General features: G+C 57.9%; 15 protein-coding genes and 2 non-coding genes across 17 annotated transcripts; 8 read left to right on the top strand and 9 right to left on the bottom strand.

Moving 5' to 3' along the window:
• Positions 1-857: 857 nt before the first annotated feature.
• Positions 858-2690, top strand: PSEUBRA_003936 (SANT/Myb domain protein; the record flags this gene model as incomplete). Its single annotated transcript, XM_016437500.1, has 1 exon — positions 858-2690. The coding sequence occupies one exon, from the start codon at positions 858-860 to the stop codon at positions 2688-2690; it is 1833 nt and encodes a 610-aa protein (XP_016291067.1).
• Positions 2691-2922: 232 nt separating this feature from the next.
• Positions 2923-3234, bottom strand: PSEUBRA_003937 (uncharacterized protein; the record flags this gene model as incomplete). The annotated part of the gene is made up of 1 exon (XM_016437516.1): positions 2923-3234. One exon carries the CDS (start codon positions 3232-3234, stop codon positions 2923-2925), a length of 312 nt encoding a protein of 103 aa, XP_016291068.1.
• Positions 3235-3697: 463 nt separating this feature from the next.
• On the top strand, positions 3698-4346 carry PSEUBRA_003938 (ARP2/3 complex, 21kDa subunit (p21-Arc); the record flags this gene model as incomplete). Its single annotated transcript, XM_016437501.1, has 2 exons — positions 3698-3703; positions 3825-4346. The coding sequence occupies 2 exons, from the start codon at positions 3698-3700 to the stop codon at positions 4344-4346; spliced, it is 528 nt and encodes a 175-aa protein (XP_016291069.1).
• A 247-nt stretch (positions 4347-4593) lies between these two features.
• Positions 4594-5334, bottom strand: PSEUBRA_003939 (uncharacterized protein; the record flags this gene model as incomplete). The annotated part of the gene is made up of 1 exon (XM_059465334.1): positions 4594-5334. The coding sequence occupies one exon, from the start codon at positions 5332-5334 to the stop codon at positions 4594-4596; it is 741 nt and encodes a 246-aa protein (XP_059321465.1).
• A 237-nt stretch (positions 5335-5571) lies between these two features.
• PSEUBRA_003940 (Nicotinamide N-methyltransferase-like protein) lies at positions 5572-6570 on the bottom strand (the record flags this gene model as incomplete). Its single annotated transcript, XM_016437533.1, has 1 exon — positions 5572-6570. The coding sequence occupies one exon, from the start codon at positions 6568-6570 to the stop codon at positions 5572-5574; it is 999 nt and encodes a 332-aa protein (XP_016291070.1).
• Positions 6571-6900: 330 nt separating this feature from the next.
• Positions 6901-8397, top strand: PSEUBRA_003941 (NLI interacting factor; the record flags this gene model as incomplete). Its single annotated transcript, XM_016437493.1, has 1 exon — positions 6901-8397. One exon carries the CDS (start codon positions 6901-6903, stop codon positions 8395-8397), a length of 1497 nt encoding a protein of 498 aa, XP_016291071.1.
• Positions 8398-8508: 111 nt separating this feature from the next.
• Positions 8509-9945, bottom strand: PSEUBRA_003942 (Aspartic peptidase, DDI1-type; the record flags this gene model as incomplete). Its single annotated transcript, XM_016437513.1, has 1 exon — positions 8509-9945. The coding sequence occupies one exon, from the start codon at positions 9943-9945 to the stop codon at positions 8509-8511; it is 1437 nt and encodes a 478-aa protein (XP_016291072.1).
• A 745-nt stretch (positions 9946-10690) lies between these two features.
• Positions 10691-11449, top strand: PSEUBRA_003943 (Mob1/phocein; the record flags this gene model as incomplete). The annotated part of the gene is made up of 1 exon (XM_016437506.1): positions 10691-11449. The coding sequence occupies one exon, from the start codon at positions 10691-10693 to the stop codon at positions 11447-11449; it is 759 nt and encodes a 252-aa protein (XP_016291073.1).
• Positions 11450-11673: 224 nt separating this feature from the next.
• PSEUBRA_003944 (ABC transporter-like protein) lies at positions 11674-13563 on the bottom strand (the record flags this gene model as incomplete). The annotated part of the gene is made up of 1 exon (XM_016437515.1): positions 11674-13563. The coding sequence occupies one exon, from the start codon at positions 13561-13563 to the stop codon at positions 11674-11676; it is 1890 nt and encodes a 629-aa protein (XP_016291074.1).
• An 867-nt stretch (positions 13564-14430) lies between these two features.
• On the top strand, positions 14431-14980 carry PSEUBRA_003945 (uncharacterized protein; the record flags this gene model as incomplete). The annotated part of the gene is made up of 2 exons (XM_016437504.1): positions 14431-14688; positions 14774-14980. 2 exons carry the CDS (start codon positions 14431-14433, stop codon positions 14978-14980), a joined length of 465 nt encoding a protein of 154 aa, XP_016291075.1.
• Positions 14981-15318: 338 nt separating this feature from the next.
• Positions 15319-15422, bottom strand: PSEUBRA_006503. Its single transcript has 2 exons — positions 15385-15422; positions 15319-15358 (listed from the first exon to the last, which is right to left on the bottom strand). It is a non-coding gene; the product is annotated as a tRNA-Leu (tRNA).
• A 186-nt stretch (positions 15423-15608) lies between these two features.
• Positions 15609-17009, bottom strand: PSEUBRA_003946 (uncharacterized protein; the record flags this gene model as incomplete). Its single annotated transcript, XM_016437514.1, has 1 exon — positions 15609-17009. One exon carries the CDS (start codon positions 17007-17009, stop codon positions 15609-15611), a length of 1401 nt encoding a protein of 466 aa, XP_016291076.1.
• Positions 17010-17378: 369 nt separating this feature from the next.
• Positions 17379-19790, top strand: PSEUBRA_003947 (SPla/RYanodine receptor SPRY; the record flags this gene model as incomplete). Its single annotated transcript, XM_059465356.1, has 1 exon — positions 17379-19790. The coding sequence occupies one exon, from the start codon at positions 17379-17381 to the stop codon at positions 19788-19790; it is 2412 nt and encodes an 803-aa protein (XP_059320495.1).
• A 471-nt stretch (positions 19791-20261) lies between these two features.
• PSEUBRA_003948 (uncharacterized protein) lies at positions 20262-20823 on the bottom strand (the record flags this gene model as incomplete). Its single annotated transcript, XM_059465357.1, has 2 exons — positions 20262-20389; positions 20541-20823. The coding sequence occupies 2 exons, from the start codon at positions 20821-20823 to the stop codon at positions 20262-20264; spliced, it is 411 nt and encodes a 136-aa protein (XP_059320496.1).
• Positions 20824-22237: 1414 nt separating this feature from the next.
• PSEUBRA_006504 lies at positions 22238-22343 on the top strand. The gene is made up of 2 exons: positions 22238-22275; positions 22308-22343. It is a non-coding gene; the product is annotated as a tRNA-Tyr (tRNA).
• A 146-nt stretch (positions 22344-22489) lies between these two features.
• Positions 22490-24061, bottom strand: PSEUBRA_003949 (DNA/RNA helicase, DEAD/DEAH box type, N-terminal; the record flags this gene model as incomplete). Its single annotated transcript, XM_016437558.1, has 1 exon — positions 22490-24061. One exon carries the CDS (start codon positions 24059-24061, stop codon positions 22490-22492), a length of 1572 nt encoding a protein of 523 aa, XP_016291079.1.
• Positions 24062-24403: 342 nt separating this feature from the next.
• Positions 24404-25015, top strand: PSEUBRA_003950 (Transmembrane adaptor Erv26; the record flags this gene model as incomplete). The annotated part of the gene is made up of 1 exon (XM_059465358.1): positions 24404-25015. One exon carries the CDS (start codon positions 24404-24406, stop codon positions 25013-25015), a length of 612 nt encoding a protein of 203 aa, XP_059321466.1.
• Positions 25016-25232: the final 217 nt, after the last annotated feature.

A 25232-nucleotide genomic window follows, 5' to 3' on the forward strand; every position in this document is an offset into this window, starting at 1 on the left:
GAGACCTGCTACCCACACTCGCGTTCTCAACAGAGCTCCCACTGAATAGAGCTCTGAGATGATGCTGACAAGCCATCAAATGAAATGACAACATACACAATCGACAGCGCAGCTCGAGATGAAGGCAGCAGCTGGATCGCTTTGGCACCAAGCAAGCCGGCCTTGTCGGATGCGTGGTTGCCAAGCTGCAGTTGCAGCCAGCAGCCAGCCCCTTTTCAATTCTTGAAATCGACACTTCAAGCGTTCTAACAAAAAGTGACAAAGCGCCTGTGCGCCGACTTCAAAAATTGTGATTTAGTAGAGCGTCGACTCTGCCATCTTTCGCCCACGATGCGGCCGTCACGCATGTTCGATCCTCAGTCATCTGACACTTTCGCACACTGGCGGAATGCCTGTCAATTTGTTACATCTGCGGCAAAATCCAGCGTCGCGAAAACTTTTCGTCTCATTTCGAGCAAGACGAGGCAGCAGCGCAGTCTCCTGTTGCGTGGCTCCAGAAAACTCCGTGCTAGTCTCAACCGATCTCACAAATCCGGTCTGGGATGCACTAGCCCGAACCAATTTATAAGGAGAGATCAAGAGACCTCACATCGCCATCCCCTCTTATTCCAACATCGTCTCTCCTTCCCTTTTTCTCGCTCCCTTTTGGCCGTGTCTGTCGCGACCGAACTCACATCCCTCTTTCGCCGTTCGACACCGTCCCTGCATTTCGCGATTTGTTCGTGTTGCTCTCGAAGCCACCTGCGACACCAACACCCCGTAGCGGCCCTCAACTAGGTTCGCTCCATAGCATACAGCTCAGCCTTCGCGACTCTTGATCAGACGCAAGACACGCGACGCAGCAGCTTCAAGACACGATGGTTGCCCCTACAGCAGCCCAGCCCGTCGCGGCTGTCAAGCCCCAGAAAAAGGACAAGAAGAACAACAATGTCGCTGTCGAAGGCGCTGCCGCCGACGCTGCTGACGCCGACGCCGTAGCTGAGGCCCTCGATGGCGCCGCTGCTGGCTTGACGGATCGCAAGCGTGAGAAGAAGGACCGCAAGGAGGCCGAACGTCTCGAGCGCGAGCAGGCCGAGAAGGATGCTGCCACCGTCGCCGCTGCCTCGGCTGCTCAGGCTGTTTCGGCCGTCGCGTCCGCCACGCGTCTTCCCATCGACCCTTCCCTCGATGGCTCGATCGCAGTTGCTGAGACCACCGCGCTTGCTCCTGCGGTGGCTGCTCCCGAGCAGACCGCCGTCGCCCAGCCCACCCAGGCCGCTGTCAACGCGACCGCCCCCGCCGTCGGCACCTCTGCTGGCGTCGACCCCATCACCGGCGAGCCCATCAAGCGCAAGCGCGGCCGCCCCAAGAAGGACCCCAACGCGCCCTCGGTGCCCAAGAAGCCCAAGCGCGACGCTGGCGAGGGCGGCGAACGACGCGGTCGACGCGCCAAGATGTCCGAAGAGGCTGCCATGGAGGAACTCAAGGGCCTCTCGCAGCGCGAGCTCCTCGTCGAACGCGTCTACTCCTCCGACATGCTCGCCAAGCTCGAGAGGACCATCGGCCTCAAGTACCAAAAAGGTCGCTTCACCAAGGAGGAGCAGGACACGATCAAGAATGGCATCGCTGAATTCATGAAGACTAAGGGTCTCTCCGAGGATGACTTCCAGGAGCTGCTCTACAACTACCGCGAAAAGGGATGGGAGAAGATGTACACCGAGCTCTGGAAGGACCTCGCCGGTCGTCTCGAGGGCCGACCCAACATCGCGGTGCGTCTGCACGTCAGGACCAACAAGTCGCAGTTCCGTCGACAGGGCCGCTACACGCTCGCCGAGGACTTTGAGATCCGCCAGCGCATGGGCGTCATGCGCGAAGACGCCGCTTCCGTCGCCAAGCGTCTGGGCCGTCTGAACCAGGATGTGCTCTCGCGCTTCGTCAAGCTGCAGGTCAAGGACGAGATGGCCGATGGTCCCACCTGGACCGCCGACGAGGACAAGGCAGTGCTCGCCGCTCTCGAGCAGTACAAGCAGGAGCACCCGGGCGAGGTCATCTCGTGGAAGGCCATCGCCAACATGATGGGCAACAAGCGAAGCTACAAGGTCTACTCGAACCTCTTCTCCAACATCCGATCGCGCGTCGACCGCAGCGGCACCAACCCGAGGCGCGACTACGGCACCGTGGGAGAGGATGGCGATGCCGACGCTTCGCAGCAGGCCGTCCGCGGGATTCAGCGTCACCCCACGCGTGCCGAGCTCGACAACAGCGTGTGGATTCCCGGTGAGGACGACCTGATCCTGCTGCAGCGCCTCAACTTCCAGGACAGCATCAGCGAGGCCTCGGTGCGATGGGCCGATCTCTCGTTCGAATCGTGGTCGTGGCCCGAAGAGACGCTCAAGCAGCAGTTTGCGCAGATCAAGTCGCGCTACCTGCCCGAAGGCTGGAGCGGCGGCTGGCAGGAGTCGCTCGACAAGATCATCCGCACCATCCGCACGCGTCGCACCAAGAAGGAGATCGACGACGAGGGTGAGGACCAGCGCGCCTCGGGTGATGCGCAGGCCGAGGCTGGCGTCGAGGCTGAGACTTCGGCTGCTGGTGCCGCTGCCGCTGCTGCTGCTCCTGTTGCGGCGGCGGTGCCCGAACCCGCGGCTGCCGACATCGACCCAGCTCTGGCTACGGATGTGAGCCTCGAGCCTGCCTCCGCCACCGTCTGAGTGGTTTCGAACGAGTTGTTACGTCCTGTTTTGTACTCCTATGTAATGTATCGCGTGTTGTCCTCTCCCCCGTGCGAAGGGTGTTCCTTCTGAGTCGTATCTGCGCTGAGAAATGATGCAGTTGATGGTCGCATTGATGGTAAAGGACAAGGGGGAACTGCCGAACCTGGGTATCGTCTCGTATGTTCTTCGTTTTTGTCGTCGCGAGATCTTGATGCGTCTGTCTGAAGCGCTACTCCTCCTCGTCCTCATCCTCCTCTCCGTCCTCCTCTTCGTTCGTTCGGCTGGCATCTTCCTTACCGGCCCAGTCCTTCCATGCCGTCAAAACCTGGTTCAAGCTCGCCCTTGTAGTGTCCATTGCATCTGCCAGATCGGATAGCTGTTGTGGTTTGTTGTTTGCTGAGGGAGCGAGAGGGATGCGAAGCTCCGTGCTTGGTGTGAGGGTGTTGGAGGTGGGGTTGGTGAGCGGGATGGGTGTGGTGGGTAGTGCCTTTGAGGAGCTGGTGGAGGTATCGATGTGGACCTGAGCTGTGATTGCGCTCATCTTGACGATAACTTGGGAGTGAAGCGAGGTGATGTAGAAGGATAGAGTGCAAGGTAAAGAAGGTTGAGACGAAGCAAGACGGTCGACGGTCAAGAGCGGGGAAGAAGCTGCCGGTGCGCTTTTGGCAGATTTGTGAAGAAGTGCGAATCGAACAGAGTCGGAATTTTTGCAGCGGCGATGCGTGGTCGAGCCATCCAGAAATCGGCACTTCTGACGGCACAGCCGCTGAGAAAGTGGAGAGAGATGTGCCTCACGCAGCATGACACCTTCCACCATCATCCGTCGAGTCCTCCTTCTTCTCCCAACGTTGTCGGATCGCAAACGTCCCTCCTATCGCATCGAATAGGCTCCACCTCACTCTGCGCATCGTCCGTCGACTCCAAGCCTCCGGCACTGCACTCTCAACCAGATCGATCGCATCCGCTCCAACTAAGTCTGCAAACCCGGTAAACAAGCTTCCGTCATGCCAGTACGTATCTCGTCGACTGGAGCGAACAAAAGCTCGTCCCATCCTGTCGTTCCGACTTTTTCTGACTCCCTCCTTCGATCCGTTGTCGCTTTCTGTTCTTCTTGCTGCTAACCCTCTACAGGCTTACCACTCGTCCTATAACGAGGAACCGGACACGCGTCTGATCGGCAACATGTCGGTCCTTCCCATCCGGTCTCGCACTCGCGGACCTGCGCCTCCACCCATCGATCCCTCTCGTCCCGACATCATCGATGAATCCATCGACCTCTTCCGCGCCAACTCGCTCTTCCGCAACTTCGAAATCAAGGGTCCCGCCGATCGAACGCTCATCTACCTCATCCTGTTCATCTCGGACTGCCTGACAAAAATCGCGGCGAGCAAGGTGCCGTGGAGCACCAACGAGGCGATGAAGCAACTCCAGACGTTTGCAGTCGACTCCTTTGCCCTACCAGGAGATGCGAATTTCCCATTGAACAGTTTGTATGCTCCCCCAGCGAGCAGGGCCGACGCAGAGGCCTTGAGGAGCTACCTGACGCAGGTCAGGCAGGAATGCGCCGCGAGATTGGTAGAGAAGGTCTTTGCCGATGGCACTCCTAGCAAGTGGTGGTTGGCTTTCACCAAGAGGAGGTTTATGAGGATTTGAACGACCGGCGGGGACGAAGCGTCTTGGATGCATCCAAGGCCGTGCTACTTCCACGAGCGAGAGTCACTCGTAATGAAAACAGTGCAAACGTGTCATCAACGCATGTGATGGAGGTGTGTGTGGGTCGTCTCAAGAGGTGTTGCGAAGCTAGCAGGCACCAACGTTCACTGGTCCCGGAGCTGACATCGATGTGCGGATCAAATACACAATCACACAGAATACCATGTGTGCTACTTCCTTGAATTGATCATCCCAACACCTGCCAATCGTCCCCCAGCAGCTCCTCGTGAACATTGAAGTATCTCGTTGGCCTACCCTTGACCTCGACCCTTCCCACCGCCTTCCATTCCTCGCCGTCCTTCGACCGAGCACTACCATCCCATTTCGCAATCCACTTGCCCAGACTCGCCCCGGACTTGACATCGAATGTCTCTGCTACGAGCTTCTCCACACTTTCTCCCTGCCCGAGGGTGACGGTCGGTGCGCTATTGGCGATCTCCCACGCGGCAAAAGGCCGACTGGTCGGTCTCAAAAACGTGGGTTCGTACACCAAAGTCCGCTGCGGCCGCAATCTCCACGAGACCGTGTTGAGCTCCATGCCCACCTTCCCGTCCCGCTTCAGTAGACGCATGGAGCCAACGTACGGCGTACCAATCCACGCAATGAGCGCGGTCGATACGCCCGATGTCGCGAGAGCTGTGATGGACAACCCAACCCGACCCGCGAGGGAAATTTCACCGGGCGCGAGGAGGAGGATGGGCGTGAGGATCGAGGCCAGACCCAGGGAGCCGAGGGAGAAGAGCTTGAGACGTGTAAAGGTGCGTGCGAGAGGCCCTTCGTAGGTTGCTAGGACGCTGCTGCCCTCCGGTGCGGCGGCGACGGCGGGTGTGGGTGCAGTGGGTGCAGTGGAGGCGGTGGACGGCGGTGTGCTGTTGAGGCGCGGGACGGTTGTGCTGAGCGCGCGGAGACCGAGCATAGAGGATCGCATCGGCGAGATGACAAGATGACGAGGCATCACAGGTGACGTGCTGCGTGTCGCCAATCCTCTTGTCGCTCGACTGGCAAATCTCGCGCTCGAAGTCAGCACCGATCGTCTCCCTACAGCCATCAGGATGAGCGACTGTTCCCAGAGGCGGCAGAAAAGGCAAGCACAGTCAACATTCTGTCCTGGAGTGTGACGATACTTGGATGCTCCCATTGCTGCCTGCGTGGCCGGAAAGGAGGCTCAGGCCGCAGCCCATTCCAAGCTCCACACTGTCAACCAGCGATTGCGGAGCTTGACGTCGCCCTCGGTCTCCTCTCCGTAGCCTTCGACGAGGAACTTCCGCCTGTTGCCTGTGAGTCTTGGCTCGTCCTCATCACTCGATGTGCCTTCGACGGTGTCGTGCCCACCGGTGTCCGCTGCGTCTGTGGTCGACTGCTGGACGGGAGTGTTGCCGCAGACTTCGAGCTCGAGGATGCGATCGCTGGCGTGAGCGAACGCTTCGTTGCCTGCTCTTCCCACATCTGGGTCTTCCATCGCCGCCGCCTCTTCCGACAGTGATGGCCAGACATCAGGTCGCTCCACAGGCGCCAACCTCAGTCCGGCGCGGTACGCCCTTCGAATGAAAGAAGTCACCTTCTCCCGACCTGTATGCAGCCCCGCAATCACATTGACCCTTGCGCCCTTCTCCCGTGCCAGCACCTTGACCACCGTCTTGAGCAGATCCGCATGACTGAGCGGGTCCCACAGGCAATCTGCCAGAAGAATCGAATCGAACCTGTCTGTCCCTCTTGGCAGGCAATCCAGCAGCTCCTCCGTGTCCTTCCCCCAGATGTGTCCGGTGACCTTGCACCTCCTCCTCTGCTCTTCCTCCGGCAGGTTGCGTCTGACATTGTCACGAAGCTCCTTGATGAGCAGAGGCTCGTCATAGTCGCTCGCAACCACCACCTTGGCGGTGCCCACGAGGGCGGCGGTGATGCACGGCAGACCGGTGCCAGCGCCAAGTTCGAGGATGGCGCGATCGGCAACGGGGAAAGCGGACGAGAAGAGGGCGTCGCTCATGAGCATGCCTGCTCGCCATTGACGGTGCGCAAAGATGTGGTGGATCGACGCGGGTGGTACGGCGACGGTGATGATCGGCACGCCGGCGGTTGGGCTAGAGGAGGTGGGGGCAAGCTGCTTGGGTCGGTAGGAGATACTTACGCCTGGTTGACCAAAGGACGGGGGGATGTAGGCCGCCATGATTGCTGTTTGAGGTGTGTGAGATGGTGTGAGAAGGAAGAGGGTAGCAGAAAGGGTCCACAAAGGAGAGAGAGAGAGAGCTGTCCAATAGGTGATCTCGGCAACAAGAGACTGATCTGCTGTTGAGATTGGTTTTTGAGGATTTCTTCTTAAAATTTGGCTGTGTGATGCGATGGGCAACTGCTGACAACGGCCGGTTTTCTTCTCAGCTTGGCGTGCGTTATTCCTTCCGCTTCTCCACTTTGGTCTCTTCTTTCTTCCTCCATCACGATCCTCATCGTCGACGTACACGACACTCCACAGATCCTGACGGAGAACGCACGACACAAAATGGTGCTCAACGTTGCCGCGAGGCATGCCATTCGTGCCGTCGCTCGCACACCTATGACCCCTCGGGCTCAGGCGATACCCCGGACTGTCGTCCTCGCATCCTCCTCCATTCGTTTCCTGGGCACATCCTCTTCCTCGTTAGCCCCCAAGAAGTCGCGATCGACACCAACGCCGACGCCGTCTCCAGCATCGCCAAAACCAGCCGAACCCTCAGAGAAGTCTGTCTCGGAACCAGATGCTCCACCTACACCCGCCGAAGCAGAATCCAAGATCGAACCACGCAAAGGCTCTTCTGCCTTCGACCTTGACACATCCGCCGTCCAACTCCTCGAAGATGCTGAGTCTGCTTCCAAGTCCGGCGCAGGCAAGGGCGGTAGCACGGGGGCCAAAGCCAAAACGGGTGCCCGCAGCATGTCGTCCATCGAGCGACGTCGTCAGAACACCGTTCGCATCCTCGCCGGTTTCGTCCTGATCGGTGCCGGTCTCTCGGCGTACAACCTCGGTCGTCCGTGGGACAACGACCTGGAAGCCTCTCGCTTCGCCGACTCTCCCGATGCCTCTTCCTTCCTCGGTCGCATCAAGCTCCGTCTCAACGCCATGTACGAAGACCTCAACAAGCCCGTCTTCGACCAGCTCCTCCCCGATCCCCTCCCCTTCCCCTACGGTCGACCGTACACCATGGTGATCGATCTGGACGATCTGTTGGTGCACTCCGAGTGGTCGCGTGAGCACGGATGGCGGACGGCCAAACGTCCTGGATTGGACTACTTCCTCGGTTACCTATCCACCTGGTTCGAGATCGTACTCTTCACCACGCAGCCGTTTTTCACTGCAGGACCCATCATCGAGAAGCTCGATCCGGATCGTAGGTATATTGCCTACACGTTGTTCCGCGAATCGTGCCGCACCGTGGATGGCAAGTTGGTGAAGGATTTGGACCATCTCAATCGCGATTTGTCCAAGGTCGTGGTGGTGGATACCAATCCGGATTCGTTCCACCTGCACCCGGCGAATGGGTTGCTGGTGAAGCCGTGGACAGGAGACAAGACCGATCGAGACCTGGTCGGGTTGGTACCCTTTTTCGAGGCGATTGGGATCTACAACATCGAAGATGTGAGGCGGACGCTTCAGTCGTATGCCGGAACGCACATCCCATCGGAGCACGCACGACGGGCGGCGGAAACGCGCGAACGCGAGCTGGTCGAGAACAAGGCGAGGATGGAGAGGATGGGCAAGTTCGGCTCGGTCTTTAGCGGTGTTGCCCGCGGCGCCAATGCTGGGCTTCCTGCGGATAAGACGTTCTACGACACAGAGCGCGAACGCTATGTCCAGGCGTATTTGGAAGACCAGAAGTACTGGAAGGAGAACGGAGAGGCGCTCAGGAAGCAGGCTAAGGAGGATCAGGAGAGGCAGATCAGGGAGATGAAGATGAACACTTGGGGCTTCTTCACCGGTGGAATGAAGCCGCCGCAGCAGCCACAGGAGGAGGGCAAGTAGTGTGGGAGGAGGGAAATGTACTCTAGCAGCTCTCAGATTATCACACCACTTTGCACACGCGAGAAGAAGGCTGAGGTGATGGGTTTCCGTATTGCGTCGTCCGTGTATTGTTCATTGCTGGAAGAGCAAGCTCGCGGCGACTTCGACGTTGCCCCCTGCAGCATCTAGGAAGGACACCGCTTGATGCGGCGAGGCGCCAAGATCGGTCAGTGCTTTGATGGATTCAGCTGGCCATTTGTTGGTCGATCCCCCCGATGCTGCTCCACTCGAAGCTCCTCCTGCAGGAGCAGCATTGGTCGCGGCGGCTTGCGGCTGCGCCTGACTGCTCGGATGGCTGAAGCTCCACCCATGCGAATCAAAGTGTTCCTCGCTACCCTGTGGTCTGCTCGCACTCGCTCCGGCTGCACCTACCGCCTGTCCAGCACCCGGGAACTTCGCCCCCGCCGCAGCAGCAGTCGCTTTAGCCGCAGCATTAGCATTCGCACTCGCCGCACCCAACGCTGACGTCCCGCCCTCCCCTTTCCCCGCTACCGGTCTCGGCTTGCCCTCTTCGTCCATCTCATACTCTGCGTTCGCCTCAGCAGGAAGCTCATGTTCGTCCAAAAACCGGATCTCCTCTCCCTGGATCACCAGCGCGTTCTTACCCAGATCGATCGTCGCCTGGTACCTCCTCAGCATGTCCAACCCAAACAGCATGTCCACACCTTTGCCCTCCATGATGGTAAAGCTGCATGGCAAGAACAATCCCTTTCCGAGCTGCAGCTGGGTCGAATGGACACGACCGAGGATCTTGGCCGTGCCTACACCCCGGGCGATGCCCGCAAAGCGCGTATCGAGCAGCCGCATGATGCCGCACTTCTCGGCGCATTCGGGCGACATGATGGTCGCTTGGGCTCCCGAATCGACAAAGGCTTTGACATGCGTACCGTTGACCTTGCAGTCGACGTAGAGCATGGTGACCCGACCGAAGGATTCAGGGGAGTACTCCATGGCGTGCTCGAGGTTCTCCATCACGCGCTGCTGGCGGATGTTCTCTTCGATCCGCCGTTGGGCGTCGATGTCGAACTCGTCGGTGATGTCGTTCAGCTCGGAATCTTGGGATTCCATGGCGGAGCGTTGGGCACGGAGCATCTGCAGGAAGCGGGAGGGAGAATTAGCGGCTGCATCCGCGAGCTGCGGATTGTTGCTGCGGAGCATGGAGAGGGCGTTGGGGTCGGCAAGGATCTGTTGACGCAGCTGCTCGGCTGCTTGCTCTTCTGATGCCGGTGGGGCAGCAGTTCTTTGCCCGGCGGCCGTAGAGGAGGAGCCAGCCGCGGAAGAGGATGCCTGACGAAGATCCCGCAGGATCAGCAGGTCATCGTTCGCCACTCCGCAGCTTGCAAGCGTTGCTTTGTCGTCGCTGAGCAGCTTGCCTCCGTATAGGAGCTGCTGCTGATTGGGAGGGATGTTGGAATCGACCTCTAGCAAGGCTTTGAGGTTTTCGAGCTCGATGCTGGCGTCGACATCGATGGGGAAGGTGCGGTCATCCTCGGTGATGACGGTGATCATGTTGTGTCGGTGAGGGAGGGCGACGACCACGCAAAGGAGAGGTTGGTACGAGTAATCTGATGATGGGGTCGATAGTGAAGGAGGAAGAGGCTGAGTCGAGAGGATGCTGAACGGAAAGCTGAGTCGAGGAGTGTTGTATGTGGAGCGGGTCAAGCTAAGCGCCTTGCATGCACCAACACAAGATCAGCCGAGGCCGCTCGGTTGAAAAGCCGCGTCAGTGCGTGTTTGATGTTCTTCCCGGACAGATCGCAGATCGGGTCAGATGGAATCGAGATTTGCAATGCGAAACGACAGCGAAGCAAGGAGCCGCGCCTCATGCCCTGCGCCGCGCGCTGTGCTGCTCGCGCCTGCCGTGCCGCGCTTTGGCAACCATTTCAATCCCAGCTCGCGCTCTCGAAGGTCCCTCCTTCCTTCCGTCTCCTCTTGCTCATCATCGATCATCATCTCCAACCAAAACGCATCTTCGCTCAAGCGTTCGAACGCCATTAAGCTCTTTCAAGCCTTCACTCTGCTGGAATTGCAGATACGCTGCCCCAACGAAACTTGACTCCTCGAAACATCTCGAACTCTCGACGGGCTTGATCCGTGACTTGGTCCAGAATCACGCTCGCTCTTCCTTCCTCGACAGCTTGACAACGCAGCTCGATCTTTTAGACGTCCATCAGTGGAGATGTCATTCTTCAACTCATTAGGTCGATCCATGGGTCGTTCATCACGGCCCAAGAAATCCCCTACACACCCGAACATGCCCACCTTCGACCCGTCCTCCTTGAACGCCAACCACTCGTCCTACTCTCGTTCGCCCAGCTCGCCCACCACATCACTCGGTGCGAACGGCAAGCCGCTCTACCTCTGTCAACCCTTCGTCGGCTCCTCCCTCGTCAAAGGATCGCTCAAAACCATCTCTTCGGTCCCCAAATACGTCGACCCAAAAGAATGGATCGCCGTCAACCTCTTTGACTTTTTCAACAACCTCAACCAGTTCTACGGCGTTCTCACCGAGTTCTGCACTCCCATCGCCAACCCTACCATGTCAGCCGGTCCCGGTTTGGACTATACGTGGATCGATCAGAATCGCAAACAGGTCAAACTTCCCGCACCGCAGTACATCGACTACGTCATGACCTGGGTCGGAGGTCTTTTGGGTGACGAAGCAACCTTTCCCACCAAAGCATCGCGCGATTTCCCCCCAACCTTCTTGACAACTTGCAAACACATCTACAAACAGCTACTGAGGGTCTTTGCCCATGTGTATCACGCACAGTACCAGTACCTGGTGCATCTGTGCTGTGAGGGACACTTCAATAGTTTGTTCGCCCACTTCATCGCCTTTGGCAGCGAAAATAGGCTGTTTGATTACAGGGATTTTAGGTACAGCGGCGCTAGTGGGGGTGGACAGAGTCCCACGGCGGAGAGAGGTCAGGGTTATCCGGGCGTGTGCGATTTGATCGAAAGATGGGTCGAAATGGGCGTCTTGGGACCCGAGTGCATTGGTCAGAGGTGATGCACCTTCGAGGCAATCTTACTAGCAATTTGACATACATCACCACGCGAGCGGAGTGGCTTGTGAACGTGTGTTTTGTGTCTTGGGGCCTAGCGCGCCCGTCACAAACTCAAAGACAACACTCGCAAACTCGACCACGCAGACACTGAAGATGCACTTTGTTTTGGGTTGCAATAAAAGAAACATGACACAACTGAAAAAGGGGAACCAACGGCGGAAGAAGCTTAGGCCTTGCCCTTGGCAAAGAGCTTGGCCCTCTCGATGGCCTCTGCAGATGCCTTGACGAGCTTCTTCTTGTAATCCTGGATGCTGACGTCCTGTGTCGAGAGGTTGACAATCTTCCTGTCCTTGACTTCCCACAGGTCCTGCGCCACCTGGCTGATCAATCGGAAGTCGTGCGAGACGATCACGACACCACCCTCGAACACCTTGATCGCCTGGGCGAGTGCGTCGATCGAGCCCATGTCCAAGTGGTTAGTGGGTTCGTCGAGCAGCAAGATGTGAGGCTGTTCCATGGCGAGCTGCGAGAAGACGACACGGTTGCGCAGACCGTCCGAGAGCGTACGGATGGGCGCCGTCTGATGCGCACCCGAGAGACCGAAGCGTCCCAGCTGGCCACGCCAGAACTGCAGGTCCTTGTCCGGGAACTTCTCCTTGTACTTGGACTCCATGTATTCGAGCGGCGACTTGTCGTACGGCAACTGGTCCGCAGAGTGCTGCGAATACTTGCCCAGCTTCAGACCCGCGTGGCGCTGCACGGTGCCCTCGACCGGGTTGAGCGCACCAGTGATGAGGTTGAGCAACGTCGACTTGCCCGTACCGTTCTGACCCACAATGGCCACCCTCGAGTCCATGTCGATACCAAAGCTGAGGTCCTTGTACAGGTAGTCCTTCTTCTCGCCGCTGTACGAGAAGGCGACGTCGCTGAAAGCAATGATGGGAGGAGGCATCTTGCGCACATCCTCAAAGTTGAAGCGCAGCGGCTTGGGCGCCCACACAGCCTCGATGAGACCGGCCGCCTCCATCTTGTCGATGATCTTCTGCTTCGACTTGGCCTGCTTGACCAAGTTGGCGTAGGTACCGGCGGAAGCGATGAACTTCTTGATGTGCGCAATCTCCTCCTGCTGCTTGGCGTACGCCTTCATCTGGTTGGTCTCGTTCTCCTCCTTGGTTCGCACGTAGGTCGTGTAGTTACCACCGTAGGTCAAGAACTTCTTCTGAGGAGTGAGGTCGAGGATGTTGGTGCAGACCGTGTCCATGAAATCAGCCGAGTGCGAGGTGAGCACGAGAATGTGGTTGTACGTGGAGAGGTACGCCTCGAGCCACACGACGGCCTCCAGGTCCAAGTGGTTGGTGGGCTCGTCGAGCAGGAGCAAGTGGGGCTTGATGAAGAGCGCCTTGGCGAGGGTGACACGCATCCTCCAACCACCAGACATGTCCTTGGTGGGCTTCTTCATCATCTCGGTCGAGAAACCGAGACCGTGAAGAATCATACCAGCCTTGGTCTCGAAGGTGCTCGGGTCGAGCTCCTCGAGCTCCTCGTACTTCATCTCGAGCGCCACCTCGTCGATCTCGTCGGCCACCGAGAGCTCCTCGATGTCCTTCTCGAGCTTGGCCACCTTGCGCTTGGCAGCCTCGACGACGTAGTCGACGGCGTTGGTGTCCGAAGGCTCGGCCTCACCCGAGACAATGTGGATGTCAATGTGCTCGGGGATCTCGACGTCACGCTCAGCCAGAGCGGCAAGGAAGGTGGTCTTTCCGGAACCGTTCTCACCGAGAAGACCGTAACGCTGGCCGTAGTTGAGGTTGATGGTGGCGGTGTCGATGAGCAGACGGCCGTGGAAGGACATGGTGAAGTTGTCGATGTGGATATCACGGGACTGCTTGTCCGAGGTGATGACACCGGAGGCGTTGCGTTCTGTGGCGATGGCAAGCTTTTTCATGTTGAGCTCCTCGACGGACGAGTTGGCCGAGAGGTTGGTCATGGGAGTCTCGGAGGTGCCGTTGGTGGTGCCAGACTTGGAGGAGGACTTGGACGACTTGTCGCCCTTGGCCGCAGCCTTGGCGGCCTTCTCGGCCTGACGCTTGGCCTTGGAAGCAGAGACGGGAGGCATGATGTGCGGTTCAGCTAGCGCTGTGAGTTAGGACCACTTGGCTCGACTGTTGTTCGTGCACGGCAAGTGAATGGCGCACTTTTGAAGAAGGAAGACGAGACGACTTGACGATACGAGTCTCGAGTGTCAGGTTCCAGGGGAATGACCTAGAACGGCAAGCCAGCTTGTCCGATGGGAAGGAACAGGCCTGTTGTACTATGGAAGGGACGATAGAAACGGTACGCAGTACGGGACGAAAACGAACGTATCTGCGGCAATGGAGGGGGAGAGAGGTGGTGGTGGAGAAGAAGCTGCGATGACGGCAGGGTGCGTGCTTGAGTTGGTCCAGTCGGTTCGACTGCGGATGAGAAGGAATGCTGCCTGCTGACGGCGTCTTTGGCTGTCCTATCTGTCACTGTTGAAGCTGCTTCTGCTGCGCTTTCGTGGTTCGAGCGTTGGAATCGAGCAAAGATCGATTTGTACGTCGCTGCAACCAGTAAAATTTTGGAACGAGAAAGGCACGTTGAAAGAGAAAATTTGTGTGCGTTTCGTCTAAAAATTTCTCAATTCTTCGCTTCAGTCCACCAAAAGTCACCGATTTCAACCAGATCGCACCGCGCCACCAACGCGATTTCAAGCATAACGCGCGATACCTTCGACGGCCTAACAAATTGAGAAAACAGCGGCCCTCCTCCCGGTTCCGAGCAGCTATCACTTTTTTGTTCAACCTCGCATGGCATTCTTCTCATCATCGTATCTGTACCTTTACCATTTCCAGGTGACACCCGACAAAGACAGAAGGGCCTCCACTAGGCACTCGAAGCTGATATAGTACTACAGCGCATTGCGAACGAGCGTGTCGACTCACCTGATAGAACTTCCGCCAAGATGTTCAAGCCAACACAGGTGGCATGCTCCAAAGCGAGCCGATTGCCGCTCAACTCCAAGAAGGCCAACCGCGACTTCTACAAGGGTACACGCACAGGCAACATCATGGTGCGCAAACGTATCGCAACCGCAGATCCTCGCGGTAGGCAGCTGCTCGACAAGAACGGCAACGAACGATACTGGCACCTCAAGACGAAGCGAATCGACGAGGCAAGGGTTCCCAACTATGTCGTCCCTCCAGGTCTGGCTGAGACCAAGGTAAGTCCACCCCGCTCTCAGTACAATTTCGCAGGCTTGTATGTGCTGACCGACCTCTTTGCTACCTCTGTGTGCCAACCAATAGCTGCGTCCGTACGTATTCGTAGGAGCAGAAAGCGAAGGTGGTGTGTCGAGAAAGGGCAAGTTCGGTCTGCCAGAATACCCAAGGATGGACGCGAATGGCTTCGACGGCACCTACTACCGATCCGTCATCGGCGACATGCTCCAGAAGCGAAGGATCAAGGAGCAGCAGGACGAGGACAGGAGGCTGGCTCAATCGCCTCGCAGCTAGTTGCTGCCAACGATTTCTGTCTTTTCCTGCCCCATCATCCGACACATTTGACATTCAGCCCCGCTCAGCCCCGTTCTGTACAGGGTTGCGTCTGTCTCCGGTCTGCTCTCATCACCACCACGACTCTCTCTCTGCGCATCTGTATTTGTACTCGAAACCAAAAGCATACTTTCCCGCATCTCCGTCGTTTCTGCGCCCGACTTTGCTGCGAGTCGTGAGCCAGTCACGCTTCAATGATGCTCCTGTCGTGCTCTGCCTTCTTGCGCTCAATGTCCGGACGCACAGGCTGCAAAAAGTGCACCTCCCACACCTCTATTCCACTAGAAAAAAAAGAATGGTGACAAGAGTGGGATTCGAACCCACGCCCGAAGATAGCAGGTTTTCCTGAACAGTCAGAATATCTTCCTTAATGCTACGCCTTAGACCACTCGGCCATCTTGCCTTGGACGTTAGCCGGAATCACACATGCAATTATATAGCCGCCGCAAGTTGTCATCGCAGCGAGCTTCGAGCCAAGGGCTCACATGCCGATCTCCTTGTGAAGAACACTGAGCAGGGGTATGTATTGCATGAAGTGGGATAGTTTTCAGATACTAGATAGAGCGATATGGCCTTGAGCTGTGCGGAATCAAGCAGCTGAGACGTCGAGGGAAGGATTCATTGCCGGCGCTGTCGAAGCCCCGGCTTGGAGACGTTCAGCTCTGCGCTCTGCTTCAAGAGCCTTTTCGATCGTCGACTCGAGTGCGGCTCTGCGGATGGCATTTTGCCTTTCGAATCCTTGCATCAGCAGACGGACACTTTCGATCGAGGCGAGCAGGACGTTGGGATCCAGACCAGCTGAAACCCTGTTGCTTGGATCCGCTCTGCCGTCGGACGCCTCATGGGTGGTGAGCTTGTGCGAGTGTTGTCTGCATCCTTCGCCGAGTGCGTCAGTAACCCCATCGATCGAATCGTCGACGTCGTCGGAAGAGTGTGCTCGAAGTCCTGATGAGGACGGCATGAAGGGCTTGCTCGGGCTGGAAGACGGTGTCTGCATGTTAGCGATGGTCGGAATGAGCATGTCGTCGTTGTTGATCGCGCCAACACCCTTGGTGGGGCTCGAAGCTGCAGGCGAGAACGGGTTCATGTTTGCATCGCTCCCCAAGTTGGGCGAGAATTTGGGCCTGGTGACGGCGCGAGGACTGCCGCTTGCGCCTGCAGTTGCGAGCAAACGGCCAACTGCGCTGAGAGGTTCTTTCTCCGGGCTACCACCTATAGCTGACTCTTTCGCAGAGGTCCCAGTAGAGACACCAGAAGAAGCAAAGACGACCTCTTCCCAGCCATTCTGACCGTACTGACGCGCAAGGAAGTCGGACATGACCTTCATCTTGCGTCGGAGCGCTTCCACTTCGTGCGTCTTGTCTTCGTTGTCGCGCTGCAGGCCCTTGAGGATCATCTCTTGCGACATGAATTCGCGCTCCAGCTTGATTGCTTTCACGCGGGTGAATGCTTTGTCTTCGGCATTTGCCGCACCGGCTTTGCCTTTGGAAGACCTCGTGCGATCCTTTTCGACTTGCAGATCTCGCTGAAGCTGCGAGACGTTTTTCTCGAGCTCGAGGATGCGCTGGTTTCTGAGCTGAAGGGTGTCCATCAACTCGTCCACCTGCGCCCAGTCAGCTTCTTCGCCGTTCTCGTCGCCGTCAAATGACCTCTCTTGGTCGTCGTGCTGGTTGAAATCGTGTTGTGGCTCATCTGTCGCTTGCGCAATGTCATCGAGGTGTGCTTGTCCAGCGCTGTTAACGACATCGTGGCTGTAGTCGACCTGTTCATAGTCTTCCTCCTCTTCGTCGTGCTTCTCCAGAGCTGCGAGAAGAGATGTGCTGTCCGGATTGAGCGAAGGACGACGAGATGTGGACCGCGTTGTGGACGTTGAAGAGGAGGCGGCGAGATGGGATGCAGGGTCCATGGAAGGAAGGACAGAGCTCCTTCGGTGGATGCGTTTGAGCAGCTGTCTGCGCGGTGTCTCTGGCGGGAGGCGCGATGAATCCATGGCTGCGATCAAAGTGTTGGAGCGTGGATCTGACGGTGATGGATGGAAGGAGGAGAGCAGGTGAGTGAAAGTGTTGTCCTCTTCTCAGTCTGATTAGGTTTGTGTCACACTCTGCTCAGCGCAGCGTGCGCAAAGTAACACACAACAGACTGAAAAAGTGACACTCTGCGCATAGAGAGCGCTGCTCGAGCCACAGACACGCGACGCGGAAAGCGACACAAAAAACAGCGGCAGTGGAGAGGCACAATTGGCTGTCACGTGGAGATGGTCAAATGGGCCAATTGTTCAGGGTCTTGGAGGCTCAGTTCTTCCTTTCCTTCCTCCTTCGCATTGACCCGTACCATTGGCCATCGAGGCATCACTCATGTCATGGACATAGACGATCCGCTGGCAGGTCAGTCCAGTCCGGGCATGGCGCCTACTGGCAGTCTCTATGACGTCGAAGCAGGCGCACCGACCAACAAGAGAAAGTATCAAGATCTGGTACTTCCCGACAGCGCATCCCACGTCGCTGCCCAAGCCGAGTCCTCGCCGCCCCATGCCTCTTCGTCTATACCGCCATCCTCCCCATCGCGGCAGGAACGCTCTCGATCGACCACGCCCGCACCTCCAACGATCTCAGAAGCGCACAGAGCATACATCGCCCGCACCGCACCTCATCTTCTAGGTCGTGCCTCAAACCCTTCGAGCTCCAGACCGCCGTCAATACCTCCATCTGGCAGATCGAGCCCAACCTCTGACGATGGCCGCTCGACCCCAGATGGCTCATCATCGACACCAACCCCCGCCAATCAGTCCCATCACGCCTTGCCTGACGGCTACCGCGGTCCTCCGCTCCGTAAGAACGACTCAGAAGACTTTGCTCCGGCGCCTCATCTCGCGCCAACGGTGGGCTCTTCCACTCTCTTCAACACCGTCAACTTCGCCGTCAATCGCAACGGCTGGCGCTACACGGCTGCAGGACCATCGAGTCAGCAACTCCCTCAGACCGTGTTCAAGACCCTCGAGACTCGTCCTGCTAACGTCCACTGGTGCTGGTCAGACCGATCTCCTTTCACCAAGATCTCCGCTGATGCCGACATCATCTCCACCGACAAGGGCTTCCGCGGAGCGCGAACCAACATCGGCGTGCGCGAAGGAGAATGGTATACGGAGATCGAGATCCTCCCACCAGAGCACCTCGCCCACGGCGTCGGTGCAGCAGGCCCGCTCCCAGGGCCCATGAAGGATGGTGCGCACATTCGCCTCGGCTGGGGCAGGAGAGAGGCGCCGGTCAATGCACCCGTCGGCTTCGACGGCTACTCGTACGGGCTCCGAGACAAAGGCGGAGACAAGGTCACCCTCTCCCGACCTCTGCCCTACGGCAAGCCCTTCAAAGCAGGCGATGTCGTTGGCATGTACATCAAGCTCCCACCACACACACCGCCACAGGACGAAAACGATCCGGCCAACATCAAGCGCGAACGCATTGCCATTCGCTACAAGGGTCAATTGTACTTTGAAAGTCTCGAGTACCCGCGGACGAGGGAGATGGAACAGCTGATGGAACGCAGCCGAAAGGGCAACAGCATCGAGGAGGCTCTGCAGGGCATCGAGGGTACGGGCGTGTTTGAGCCTCAAGCAACCAAAAGCTTGTCTGATTCGGCAGAGGGCGTGAACGGAGTCGCGGGTGCTGCGAACGGCAACGGTTCCAGTGCAGCAACGGCAAGCGCAGGTGGAGCAGGCGGCGGAGGCTCTGCCAAGGTCAAGAATCGCAAGAATCCCGGCACAAAAGAAAAGCCGTCCGGTCCCACAACACCCTCGCTTCGACCTCTGCCCAAGCTGCTAGGATCCAAGATCGGCTTTTTCGTCAATGGCGAACCGCAAGGCATCGCCTTTGAAGATCTGTTCGACTTTCGCCCACTCCGCGTCAAGGGCTTTTCTGGGCTCAAGCCGGCTCCCGCCAAATCTTCGTCACGCCCGACCAAGCAGGATGCCGCAAAGAAAGGCGACGCCACGGAGCCAATCATCAACGTCAAAGCGCGCGAGAACGTGTTCGACGACGGTGCGCTGGGCTATTTCCCTTTTGTCTCGAGCTACGGCGGGGCGAAAGCGAGGCTCATCACTGGCGAGAACGGGTTCCGCTTTCCGCCACCAGATAATATCGAAGCGGCGTTGGAGAACGTCATCCCGTCCTCGTCTTCGTCCACCAACATCAAGCAGGAGGGAGCTACGCAGGGAGGGAGGACATGGAAGCCGCTATCCGCGCGCTTCGAGGAGCACCTCGCCGAGATGTGGGCGCACGACCTGCAGGACGAAGTCAAAGCCCAACTCCTCGCCGACAAGAAGGCGGAGGAGAAAGCCATCGAAGATCAAAAAGAGGCAGAAAAGGCTCAGCGGAACAAGGCGCGATATGCAGCGGGCAAGAAGAAGCATGCTGCTGCACTGGCGAGGGCTGCGGCCGGCCCTGCGCCGCTCCACGACGACGAGGGTGATCGCACCGTCACGGGCATGGATGTGGACGATGTCAAGCAGGAGTGGGATGCGAGCAATGGGGGTAGCATCCAAGGCACTCCGGCTCCACCGACCGGCGTGGGGATGGAGGAGGAAGATGTGGCGCATAGGGAGTCTACAGAGCCTGGAACACCACCGCTGCTCAGCAACGCGGAGCATGGGCCTTGGTCATCGTCCCGCTCCGCTTCGCCAGAGGACCAGATTAGGCTGGTGCAGTCGTCACATCACACGAATGGGAGGGACGAAGAGGATGTCGAGATGCACGACGACGCTTCGCGACCCAATTGAGGTCGTATTGAATGCACAGTCTTTCATCACACGCCAGCGAAGTTGGGGTTTCAGAGATTGATTTCCGTGAGAGAGAGGTTGAATTTGTGATCTTGGGGTGACAAGAACAACGAAGTCGATGCAAGGGGGAGCTTGCGTGGGACTTGGAAATGGTCATCAGCCACAAGGGCGTGATCGACGATGCGGGCAATGATGCTCTGGGTCGTGAGAAACCAGCGACGGGATCTCCTGGAGATTGGTCTTCGCGACTCGGCGAGTGGAGAGGCAGATGGCGATCTAGGACGATGGTGCCCAGGGTCGACTGCGTCACAGTGTCTGTTCGACTAGAGACGGTTTTGAGCGAGCGGTATGCGCAACTTCGCCATCGCCTGGCTGACTCGCCCACCGGCGCGGTGATCCCGCTTTCTCTGTTCTATCTAGAGCATGATGTATAAAAAAAACACTTCAACAAATGGTGTCCAGCAGACTGACTCAGGTGTTGCTGAACGAGTTGTTGAAGAAGGCCTTGTGCTGTTTGAGCAGTTTGCGCTGGGGGGAGGTGGAGCTTGAGCTCGCGGGGGCAGCGACGGTGGTGGCGAGGGTGTCGAACGATTCTCGACCTGACGTATCAACAACGAAAGAAATCGTGGAAAATGGGTCAGACATGACGTCCCAACTAACGCTTTCCCTCTTTCGCCTCTATCCAGATTCTCTAATGGTGCCGCGCGAATCACTGCTCACCTGATTGCACGCGGGGTGGTTGAAACATACCCTTGAGAACGCTGACGCGGTCATCGACAAAGCTAGCCCGGGGGGTCGACTTGAACGGCTGGGCGGGAACCATCTTGACAGCGGCAACAGGGGGCTCGAGGAAGTTGGGCATGCCACCAAAGCCACCCATGCCCGTGAATTCGGCCTGGTACGGCTGCGTCTGACGAGGCGTCTTGCGCTTGCCCGTCTTGGTGGCGGGCACGAGCGTCGTCTCGGAGGTGTTGGCGTTGGTCATCACCGACGAGGAGATGGTGGACTTGGTCTTGCGGAAGAAGGAGAGCATGTTGAGAACGGTGGTAGTGGTGGTAGTGCTGGTGGTGGGAGTTGCGGTGGTCAGTTTGAAGATGTGTCTGGTGTGCGAGCTTGTTTGATGTGAGGGGCGGACGAGGGAGAGAGGATGTTGGGCTGTATATATAGCCCTAGATGGCCTTGGCAGCATACGATAGCACGGTACACGATCGACTGAGCGTCGTCAACCTCTCACGTTTGGGAGAGTCCACATCCGGCACGAGGCGTATGGGTTGCAACAAGCGAGCATCGACCCGGCGGACAACGAAACAGGCACACGGACAATCATTCATCGGAGTCACAGTCATGTTCGGGAAGTCAATCAGGACCATTGCAGGCGTCGTCATGCTCGCGAGTCATGGCAGCTGTCAATCAGAGCGGCGCGCAGCAGGCACACGCGTCCAGGGGCCAGAGGAGGATCACCGCGGAGGACGCTAACGATTTAGCCGAGCGTATGAGTCGATTCTGTCCACGATGCTTGCACGGCATTGGCGATATGTGTATCCGAAGCGCGTTCCAACGGGACCATGCCTCTTGCGTGCTCGCACGGCCACTCTGAGCAGGCCAGCATTGCGTGAGACCCCGAGACCACATCTTCGGTACCCGACACGAGCCACTGTACCTGAAAGGCACTCCGACCCAGGCCTGATACGAATGCCAAGACCGATAGCAACGTCCCGCGAGCGGGTCTTCAATCCCTCTTAGCACGCTTGATGGGCGGAGCTGGCTTCACAGATGAGAGACCGATTCAGGAACCACGTCCGACATCCGAATCGTCAGAAGCGAGAAGAGGGCGTCCAGAAGGGGACGAGTCGATCTGCGTCCCGTGGTTCAGGGTCTTTTCCCCCACACCGAAGAGGCTGAGCAGCCGCTTGACAGGTGGCCCAAAAAAGCCACAACGTGCTTGTGTTGATACCGAAGCGAGAATCCCGCGGATCAGAAGGGACCCGGCTCGCTCGCTATCAGTGAGCCCCCCCGTGCGTCTCATGACACCTGCGACTGACTTGCTCACAGCTCGCACGGGCTGCTCAAGGCACAGCACAGCTCGGTGCTCACCAACGACTGCAAGTTTGGTAGAGCTTGGCTCGAGACCATTCCTTCAAACGCTACGCAATGCCATCGACATCCTCCCTCATCGGGCGTAGGCATGCATAGCCGCCGTCGACTGTCGTCCTGGCATAGAGCCATGTCACCGTCGCACGGCCTTGACGGTCTGTCATGCCGGTTGAAAGCCGAAACGGCATCGCAAAGAGTCATGAACAAAGGAGGATGACTCGACCATTCATGCAGGCTAGCGTTTTCAAGCTCCGCCGGCTGCGCCCACGTGAATGGCTTTCCGTTGGGTGCGCGATCAACTGCGCCGAAACGGTATATATATGCTATAATTGACCAGGCGCAGTACGATAAACCCGGACATAGCTCAGTTGGAAGTAGCGATGGTTTGTAATTGGAAACCCTAATCCGGTATTAACGGAAAAGCACCATAGGTCGCCGGTTCGATTCCGGCTGTCCGGACGCTTCCTTTTTTTTTCGACCCTCATCACCATGACCCTTAGCCCCCCCATCTTTTCTCTATGACACTCGGAATCGACTGTCATATGCGGTTGGTGCTGCGTGGTGATTGCTGAATGGAAACAAATACAAGGATCATGCTGTAGCGACTACGTCTCGCTTCTCGCCGCCGCTCGCTTGGCGCGCTTCTCCGCCTTGGCCCTGACCTCCTTCTTCTCCCTATTCCTCTGCTGTCTCTCCCCGAACTGTCCATCGTGCAGTGCCATAGTCGCCACTCTCTTGGCCGTGCTGACCAAACCCAACTTTTCCAATATCGCATCTTCATCCTCCAGCCCTTCGAGCTGGGTGAGCTTGGTGCCGATCTTGTCCTCGATCGAATGCACGACGTCGATGTCTCTCTCCGTAATAAAACTGATAGCGAATCCGCGTTTGCCGTTTCTCGCGGTACGACCGACCCGATGGACGTAGTCCTGCCAAGCGCTGGGGAGGTCCCAATTGACCACCAGTTCTACGTCCGGAATGTCCAGTCCGCGAGAACCTACGTCGGTGGCGATCAACACCGGGACACGCTGCGCGCGAAAGCTCTGCAGATTGCTCGATCGCTCCGATTGCTTCAGATGCGAATGCAAGGACACATTGGGTATTCCGAGTTCGGAGAGCATCCCCGAGAGGGTGGCAGCGGTCTTGCACCTCGCAGCAAAGATGATGGTCGAAGGTAGCGTAAGCGTTGCATCCTCCTCCTCGTCGTCTGACTGTTGGACGCGAGGTCGCTTGCCCTTCTTCCGTTCGTTTTCCGCTTTGCGTTCCAAATCCGCCATTCGTTTGGCGCGCATCTTCCGCACGCGTTCGGAGGACGGCGCGATGGGTGGATGACGCATCACATGAAATAAGTACGGCTCGCGAATGTGCGACGGCACAAACACGTACCTCTGCTCCAAGGTCGCAGGTGTTTTGGTGTCCATCTCGATCTTACACACCATGGGCTCGGGTTTCCCCTCGGGTCGTTTGGCGTTGGCGAGCTCGACGACTTCCTCGGTGAGTGTGGCGGTGAACAGTAGCGTTTGGAGCGTCTTTGCGCTCGGTAGGACGGAGTGAAGGTAATCGAGTTCCGGCTTGAACGTTGGGGTTAAGAGCCGATCCGCTTCGTCGAGCACGAGAAACCTGCATCGTCGCAACCCCCATTCTTCGCCACCCCCGGAGCGGAGGTGGTCGACAAGCCGACCGGGCGTAGCGACAATCACGTGTGGGCGTAAGTTTGCGAGTTCAGAGGCTTGTTTCATCATGTCCATGCCTCCGAGGACGAGAGCGCACCGAAGTCCCATCCTCGCCCCTTCGCCGACCGCTACGAACTGCTCGTGCAGCTGCACGCCGAGCTCGCGCGTCGGTGTAAGGACTACGGCGAAGCCCCCGACCATGTCTTTGATGAGCTTGTTCAGGATGGGCAGGGCGAAACAGAGCGTTTTGCCGGAACCGGTTTGAGCGCCACCGACTAGATCGCGCCCTTCGAGGACGGAGGGGATGGTGAGACTCTGGATTGGAGTGGGGATCTTGATTTGGAGCGCGGCGAGACTGCGGATGAGCATGGGAGAGATGCCGATCGAGGAGAAGGAGGTGTGTTTGGGCGGCTCGGTTGCGCTTTTGGCTACTTGCTGGATGGGGCGAGATGATGTGGATGCCGAGCTGGAGGGCTCGGCGGAGGTGCTGGACGCGACAGGCGGCATGGTAGCGTCTGTTTGTCCTTCGAGGGACGACTATGTCGTGAAAGTATCGAGCGCTTCCGTTATGATAGCGTTGGCATGCAGAAGTGTCCTCGCAAGACGAGTCGAGGTGTCGAGGTTGGCGAATAAGGAAGGTGTTTGGTGGCCATTTTGACATCGAAGGAAGAAAGGGTTCACAACCTTCAAAATTTCCATGGCGGCAAATGCCAAAAAAAAGTTGGCTCGGAAGTCGGCGACACTTGCTGGCGCCTCCACACCATCAAAGTGTCCAGCTGTGCTCACTTCCCCATCTACGTTCCTCGGCTGTCAACGAGACCATCAGCCTAACGACACGACGATGCACACATGATCCTCACCCTGCTCACGGGCCTCTTCGTCGTCGCTGCCGGTGCAGCGCTTGTCGTCTGTCTCGCGCTCGGCCTGCTCTCGCTATCGCAGTACATCGAGTCGCACGCCAACAGATCTCGGCGGCTGGCTCTGCGAACACTCTACCTCGTCCTGCTCATTCAGGCCCTCCTCGTTCTCGACGGCGTACCTCTCGCGCCTTTCCTGCCGGGCCTGGCTGCTGCGCTGCTGCATCGCTCGGCACTCCTCGACCCCTCCTGGCCATTCTCACCCGCCTCCTCCGTCTTGACCAGCCTCGCATCGCTCCTCGTCCTCCCTTTAGCATCACACATCCTCCTCATCCGCCACCATACCCTTACCAGCCATACGTGGCATCAACATCGATACGATACCCTACACCGCGCCAAGCTGCCGGGCGGACGACTCGACTGGGACGTGCCAGAGAGCACACCGGGGCAGCGCGAGATGACGAGTCTGCAGGTGTGTGCGGTGCTATCCGTATGTGTTTGGTCGATACCTGTGGTGAGGCTGCTAGGGAGGATTGCGGCTGCGGAATGGGGGAGTGCCGGTGTCGTTGATGGGCGGGTTGCGAGGAGGAGCTCAGGGAGGTGAGTAGGGGATCGGCGATCGCGTCACCGATATGGATGAGGATTGGCGCGCCTACCGCTTTTGCCGCCAGCCGATGCACGCATTGCAATTTTCGATGGATTTTCTGTGCCTCCTTTTTGACTGAGAACAAGAATCGTCTGTGGTATTTTTGGCTCACGCACAGTGAGTTGTTCGCCTCTTCGGTCTGTTCGGCCGTGCCCGAGCTAAAAACCGCACCGAC

Source organism: Kalmanozyma brasiliensis (assembly GCF_000497045.1).
Source record: "Kalmanozyma brasiliensis GHG001 unplaced genomic scaffold PSEUBRA_SCAF3, whole genome shotgun sequence".
In the NCBI taxonomy this organism is placed as follows: domain Eukaryota; kingdom Fungi; phylum Basidiomycota; class Ustilaginomycetes; order Ustilaginales; genus Kalmanozyma; species Kalmanozyma brasiliensis.